Source organism: Theropithecus gelada, chromosome 14 (assembly GCF_003255815.1).
Source record: "Theropithecus gelada isolate Dixy chromosome 14, Tgel_1.0, whole genome shotgun sequence".
NCBI lineage: Eukaryota > Metazoa > Chordata > Mammalia > Primates > Cercopithecidae > Theropithecus > Theropithecus gelada.
The window spans coordinates 10,940,849-10,948,530 of record NC_037682.1 but is presented as its reverse complement, the minus strand read 5'-3'; the positions used below and the strand labels follow the sequence as shown (position 1 = coordinate 10,948,530).

General features: G+C 46.6%; 1 protein-coding gene across 6 annotated transcripts in view; it reads left to right on the top strand.

Annotated features, from left to right (window-relative positions):
• The first annotated feature begins 2,459 nt into the window (after positions 1 to 2,459).
• RTN3 (reticulon 3) overlaps positions 2,460 to 7,682 on the top strand; it is a 75,743-nt gene continuing 70,520 nt past the window's right edge. For 4 of the 6 annotated variants that reach the window (XM_025355500.1, XM_025355499.1, XM_025355501.1 and 1 more), the window contains exon 1: positions 2,590 to 2,918. In XM_025355500.1, the coding sequence (XP_025211285.1) occupies positions 2,777 to 2,918 (142 nt within the window). In that variant the 5' untranslated portion in view covers positions 2,590 to 2,776. Of the gene's footprint in view, positions 2,919 to 7,682 lie in introns of all 6 variants that reach the window. The other 2 variants (XM_025355502.1, XM_025355503.1) reach the window with 1 other exon arrangement.

Sequence of the window (7,682 nt, the reverse complement as noted above, 5' to 3'; positions counted from 1 at the left end):
AGGAGATCGAGACCATCCTGGCTAACACGGTGAAACCCCATCTCTACTAAAAATACAAAAAAATTATCCAGGCGTGGTGGCGGGCGACTGTAGTCCCAGCTACTCTGGAGGCTGAGGCGGGAAAATGGCGTGAACCCGGGAGGCAGAGCTTGCAGTGAGCCGAGATCGCGCCACTGCACTCCAGCGTGGGCGACTGAGCAAGACTCTGTCTCAAAAAAAAAAAAAAAAAGGAAGACGAAAATTACATAAACAAGTCAGGCCTAGTAGACACTAACATCCAAACCTTAAACAGGATTAAAACAGAATTAAAAAACTACAACACCCCCTTAACCCCTGGCCCACCTGTATGGCTATTACCAGTAATGCAACAGATGCTTCCATTCCTCATCCCTATATTAATTCTCTGTCTTGTCCTATGTTTTGCTCCTATTTTAATCAAATTTCTCCAAGCCAAAGTTCAAGAGATCACCCGTGTCGCCTTCAACCAGATGCTCCTACATCCCTACGTCCAGGTGCCAACCATAGACCCTCCTGACGACGCCCCCTAACAGCAGGAAGCAGCTAGACAGACAACGACGCCCCCTATCACTATAATCAATAAAAGGTTGGACTGTCTGGACGGAGGGAGGAGGGAAACAAAGAACAAATCAGAAAATAGCTCCCCTAATAATGTACATTTTTTTAAAACTGTATGCATGTATCAGAATGGGTAGATAACTGGCTTGGTTATCAGATCGGCTATTATTTCCCTTTGCCATCCAAGAGACAGTTTGCTGCATTATCAGCTGATGCTGTAAGTGCCAGGGTAAGATAATAGCTACAGAGTTATTTTGGGAAATATTTTTCTATGCCTTTTTCAGAGCATTGCAAAGGCCAGGAGTCATCCTTCCACCCCCTAGGGCTTTACCTGACCTTAAAAACCTCAAGGGCAGATGTAGTACACAGCTTGTTCTAGAAGATTTCCACTGGTCAGATCGCCTTTCCCCTCAGTGGCAGCTTGACTGACCACCTCCCGCTTCATGAGATTGCATCTTTACAGGATCTGCTGATCCTGCAATTGTACTTTGGGTCATTGATTGCTGCTTTAGCAATAAGAGTCGACAGCCTTGATTTTTATTATTTCCAGGATACAGTCCTCTTTTCTCTTTTTTTCTTTTTTCTTTTTCTTTTTGACGGAGTTTTGCTCTTTCTCCCACGCTGGAGTGCAATGGCGCGATCTCGGCTCACTGCAACCTCTGCCTCCCAGGTTCAGGCAATTCTCCTGCCTCAGCCTCCGGAGTAGCTGGGATTACAGGCGCCCACCACCATGCTCAGCTACTTTTTGTGTTTTTAGTAGAGACAGGGTTTCACCACGTTGGCCGGGCTGTTCTTGAACTCCTGACTTCAGGTGATGCACCTGCCTCGGCCTCCCAAAGTGCTGGGATGACAGGCGTGAGCCACCGCGCCCGGCCAACAGTCCTTTAACAAGGACTATGCACCTTTCCAATATTTTGACCAAATGTAGGGAGAAGGCTCTGATTTTGGCAGTCCAGCCCAGGAAAAGCAAAAAATGAACAAAATCCAATATAGGCTAGAAATCTGGTTTTAAATACATGTTCTGCAAGGACCCCTTTTAGTCTATGAATACAATTCAGTTATGTGTATTTTGTGCCTTATTCTGAAATTTTTATTTTTTTATTTTTTTTTTTAAGACAGGAAGGTTCTCGCTGTGTGGCTCAGGCTGGACTCCAACTCCTGGGCTCAAGGGATCCTCCCTTCTCTGCCGTAGCTGAGACTACAGGCCTCTGCCACTGACTGCGGCCTTATTCTGAATTTTTAATATCTAATTTTATCATCCCCCATAATCACAGCCAACATGTTCTTATCTCCTGGCTCTTCTTCATCAGCTCAGCTTTTTTTTCCCCCTCTAAAATATGTCGTCTCTATCTGACAGTCTATTTGGAGGAAAAGAAAACCTTAAGACCCAAGGTGGATCCTTCTCTGGCAACAGTAACGAGATAAGAATACGAAGCAGGTTCTGCGACTGCATTGCAATGTGATTGGAATGAGTAATCGTTTTTCATTCTGTATAGCATCTTTCTCCACCTACCAAATGGGGGGCCGTGCCATCTCTGCCTCTCGGTGAGGAGATATTACGACACAGCCAGAGAGATTCACAAAGCACCTTGCAGAGTGGGCCTACTCTACATTCTGGTTTTCACTTTTTATTGGAGTCACAGGTGGGACTGCATCAAACAAAAGATATAGACTCTGGAATGTAGGGGAAAGAGAGTTTCCAGATAATGGAAGCCCAGATAAATTTCTATCATTAAAATACATAATCTGCCGACCCTAAAACAGTCACATAAAGAGGCAGGAGGGAATACTACCCCGCAGCTCCCGGATTCGGCCGCAGTCGTGGGCGGGGATTGGGGCTTGGGTACGCCCCTTGCGTCTGGTCCCCAAGGGACGCTCCCCACCCCGCGGCGCGCGAGGCGCCGCGTGAGGCCGGCTTTGCCCCTCCTTCCCGGCAAGAGCGCCGATCAACGGTTCTTGCGCCTGCGCCCTGCGCCGCTGCGCGCCTAGGCACCCGCTCGGGGCCCTTTGTGCGCATGCGCGCTCGCGCTCCCGCCCTGTCGCTGCGCTCGGCTGAGTCAGTCAGTCAGTCGGAGTCTGTCCTCGAAGCAGACGGAGTAAAGGGACTTGAGCGAGCCAGTTGCCGGATTATTCTATTTCCCCTCCCTCTCTCCCGCCCCGTATCTCTATTCACCCTTCTCCCACCCTCGCTCGCGTAGCTATGGCGGAGCCATCGGCGGCCACTCAGTCCCCTTCCATCTCCTCGTCGTCGTCCGGAGCCGAGCCGTCCGCGCCCGGCGGCGGCGGGAGCCCTGGAGCCTGCCCCGCCCTGGGGACGAAGAGCTGCAGCTCCTCCTGTGCGGGTGAGGCGCGCGGGGAGCCCCCGCCTTGGGAAAGAGGGCGAGCGTGGGCCTGAGGGCTGGGGGGATTAGGAGGCGAGGCGGGAGGAGGGAGAATTACCCTCGACTACTGACGGCTTCAGCCCCGCAGGGACGAGCGTTTGGAAAATGGGCAAAGGGGAAGGGGAACGTAAGGTTGTGCAGGCGGTGAGGAAATAACGGGGTGTGAGGGAAACAGGTTGGGGGCGGGGAGACAGTCCAGTGGGCGTTAACGCCAAGACTGGGCAGGTGGGGAAAAATACCAGCTCGTGGGATAAAATGGAGAGTTGCTCGATGCATATGGTGAACTGGGGTGATTTAGTGGAGGATTAGATAGGGGCAGGTGGGTGGTGGCAGAAACAATTTGTTAGATTTTTGAGGGGATGGTGGTGAAAGGGTTGCATTGCAGGTTTGCAGACAGGTGTTGACATAATCAAGCATTCATGATAGTCCTCCAAAATATTTTTGGCTGCCCATGGGGAAGATGAGGAAGTTTAATGGAAGCATTGTAGCCCATTGTTTTTTGTTTGTTTGTTTTGTTTTTACTGTTTTCGGCTAGACTCCATGAATGCCGGATTTTTCTGAGGCTCCGAGGTAGAAGGAGGCGGGATGAGAATAGCTCAGGGAAGATTTGGGAGGGAGCTGCTGATGGTCCAAGATGGATCCGTGGCTGCATCTGCAACAGCCTGCTCTTCCCTGGCGTTGCGTGGGGGTGGGGACACGCAATCAGACGCTTATATTCTAGAAAATAGTCATGCTAAGCTATCAACATGTTTTGATTTCGTGTTTTCTGTGGGCTACTGTTGATCGAAGTATAACAAAGGGGGGTGTTTACTGCAGAAAGGGGGAGGGGGAGAACATTCAGACAAAGCGAGGGCTGGTTGAGTCCCCTTCTCCCATCTCTGTGAAAGACTAAGAGCGAAGCTGCAGACCTCCTTTAGTTTCCATTGTATACGCGTCTGCCTGCTGGTGGGAGCTGGCTGGCAAGCTCCCCTTATGCAGAAATCTGCAGTGCAGATGCCTTCTTAAGAGGGGAAAAAAAAAACCCCACCATGGGCAGGTGGTGGTTCTTAAAGGAACTGAGTCTCCGAAGGAAAAAAAAAATGCGTTTTGTCAAAGGAAGGGCCGTAAATTCGGGAGAGTAGAGATAATTTTGCTCTCTATTTAGTTATGTTAAAGATTTTTGAGAATTGTTTTTAATGCTTGGTTGTCTCCTTTGGCAGAATATTGGGTTCTAAAGAAAAAATTTCTGATCTTAGCCTTAAATGTATTATTTTCTACATGTTTTTCTAACAGTGAATTTTCACCTGTCTGAGAGCTTTGGAGCCCTGTTGGATTTTTCAGTGTGGTTGTGGCCATTTCAGTATCAGGAAGCTTTTGCAGATAAAAGAATGAGGCAGCAAATTTAGAACTCTGTCCCCTTTAAACCACCAGCCGTTTCTCCTCCAAATTTTTGTGTTCTGGGCTAAGGTCCAGATGAACAGCGACTTCCTTATAACTTAGCAACTTGATCTTTTTGCTTTAATCACTTGTCATTGCTTACTGTTTGGTAGGCCCTTTTGTGCATATCTTTCGGGTTTTCTTGATTTTTCATTTTTGATTCAGACCTAAGTTTTAGAAATTTGGCTCTGTAAGCTCTAGATAAGACAGATATTAAGTGTTGAAAAGTCATTCTAGTTAGCAGATTTGAAAATTTAGTCCTAGTTTATTTATAACTAAGTGGTGAAATCATTTGAGATTCATCTTTTTCATTCCTTTAATGCACTTACGGAAGAACTGGTCTAGTAGGCCAATGAAATAAGAGTATTTTGTTCATAGACACACAGGCATACCACAACCTAATTGGCACCTAAATTGGCAATACGAATTCAATGACATAACATATTTCTGTTTGGCTTATCTTTTTTCATGTGATCTACCCTTGTCACAATTTTTATCTATTTATTGTATCTATTTATTGTGTATTTTTTGCACTCCTCTTTATGATAGTGGAAAAGCTGCTGAAATTATGTGTTTTGCCCAAAGTAATATAATTTATATTCTGAAGTGCTGTTCCAAGTACATGAGTTTGCATTACATTTTCCTAATAATATTAAATGTTGCAGTTTTCACTCGTTATTTCTTTCTCTTTTCTTTTTTTTTTTTTTTTTTTTTGTTTTTGAGACAAGGTCTTGCTCTATCACACACTGGAGCACAGTGGAGCCATCTTGGCTCACTGCAGCCACCGCCTCCAGGGTTCAAATGATTCTCGGGGTTCAAATGATTCTCATGCTTCAGCCACCCGAGTAGCTGGGATTACAGGCGTGCACCACCACACCTAGTTAATCTTTTTTGTTTGTTTGTTTGAGACAGAGTCTCCCTCTGTCTCCCAGGCTGGAGTGCAGTGGCGCGATCTCAGCTCACTGGAACCTCTACCTCCCAGGTTCATGCCATTCTCCTGCCTCAGCCTCCCGGTAGCTGGTACTACAGGCGCTCACCACCACACCCGGCTGATTTTTTGTATTTTTAGTAGAGATGGGGTTTCACAGTGTTAGCCAGGATGGTCTCGATCTCCTGACCTTGTGATCCGCCCGCCTCGGCCTCCCAAAGTGCTGGGATTACAGGCATGAGCCGCCACACCTGGCCCACACCTGGTTAATTTTTATATTTTTGGTAGAGATGGGGTTTTGCCATGTTGGCCAGGCTGGTCTCAAACTCCTGGCCTCATGTGATCTGCCCTCCTCGGCCTCCCAAAGTGCTGGGATTACAGGTGTGAGCCACCGTGACCAGCTTTACCCATCATTTCTTAGTAAAATTTTATTACAGAATTTGTATTTCTTAGATGTGCTGTAGACATTTATCACTATTAGCACTTAAAACAGTGATATATAGTAGTACTTAGTATTTGTTGAATAAATTATCAAATTTACTCTCTAGAAAGGCACACTTGAGAAATAAACTAAAGAGAGACTCTTTTCAGAGTCTTGCTCTGTAGCCCAGGCTGGAGTACAGTGGTGTGATCTTGGCTCACTACAACCTCTGTCTCCTGGGCTCAAGCCATTCTCCCACCTTAGCCTCCTGAGTAGGTGGGATTACAGACGTGCACCGCCACGCCCAGATAATTTTTGTACTTTTAGTAGATACGGAGTTTTGCCATGTTGGCCAGGCTGGTCTTGAACTCCTGACCTCAAGTGATCTGTCCACCTCGGCCTCCCAAGGTGTTGGGATTACAGGCATGAGCCCCTGAGCCTGGCCGAGAGACTCTTATCTTAAATGCTTATCCACTGCAAATGTGCATTCATATTGTCTAAAAAGCACTAATACAGTTTTGTTGGGCCCAATGCAAGATCCTCATTTGTCGGGTCATTACCTGAACATAAAAGTTTACCTTGCAATGTGGGGCCGGGCGCGGTGGCTCACGCCTGTAATCCCAGCACTTTGGGAGGCTGAGGTGGGTGAATCACCTGAGGTCAGGAGTTAGAGATCAGCCTGACAAACATGGCGAAACCCTGTCTCTACTGAAAAATACAAAAATTAGCCAGGCACAGTGATGTGCACCTGTAGTCTCAGCTACTCGGGAGGCTGAGGCAGGAAAATCGCTTGAACCCGGGAGGCAGAGGTTGCGGAGAGCTGAGATCACACCACTGCACTCCAGCCTAGGCGACAGAGCAAGACTCCATCTCAAAAAAAAAAAAAAAAGATACCGCAATGTGTAGTAATCATTTTTATTGCCGAAGCTTTTCCTCCTTGCAGGATGTTTTCTCCATGTCACAGAGGAAGTGTCTCAGGCTTTTGTACCTTGAAAATAAGATGAAGTTTGTTATTCCAAAATTTAACTTATTTAAAATGTAGATGCTAAAAAATTACCTTAATTGTTAAAAAAAAAATCTGCACATATTGCTGTCATCGTCCAGCTTCATGTTCTTTCACCAAGCTCCCCTTGGTTTTGGAGACTCATCTTGGTTTTAGTTAAAGAAAAGTAAGTGATTGCTTGGTGTCCTGCAGAAAACAATTTTGTCTTGACCAGCCTGTCCAGTAATGAATTTTAGAAGTATTAGTTACTACATACAGGTAGAGAATGGGTGATGGCACTCTGTACTTTAGTGCCTTCAGTTCTAGTGCAGCCAGCAATGTAGTATGCTTAGAGATGGGGATCAGGGGTCAGGACGGCTTCCCAGATTTCTGCCTTTGAAGGAAACTGAAGATTTCAGAGGCAGAAATTTGAGGTTGAGGTAAAAGAGACTGAAATATTTCGCGTTCATTTCAAAGCAAGAGTTGCCTTTATTAGACCTCAAGTATAGAGACATGTCTATCATCTGAACTTTAAAAGTACTTTAATAGTTTACTGATGACATGATTGAAATTCTATAACTTGTCCCGGCGTGGTGGCTCACGCCTATAATCCCAGCACTTTGGGAGGCTGAGGCGGGCGGATCATGAGGTCGGGAGATAGAGACCATCCTGGCTAACACAGTGACACCCTGTCTCTACTAAAAATACAAAAAATTAGCCAGGTGTGGTGGCAGGTGCCTGTAGTCCCAGCTACTCGGGAGGCTGAGGCAGGAGAATGGCGTGAACCTGGGAGGCAGAGCTTGCAGTGAGCTGGGATCGCGCCACTGCACTCCAGGCTGGGGGACAGAGCGAGATTCTGTCTCAAAAAAAAAAAATCTATAACTTGCTAGAGACTGCTTTTTATTGTTGTTATGAAAATTGACTGAGTGTGGTGGCTCATACCTGTAATCCCAGCACTTTGGGAGGCTGAGGCGGGTG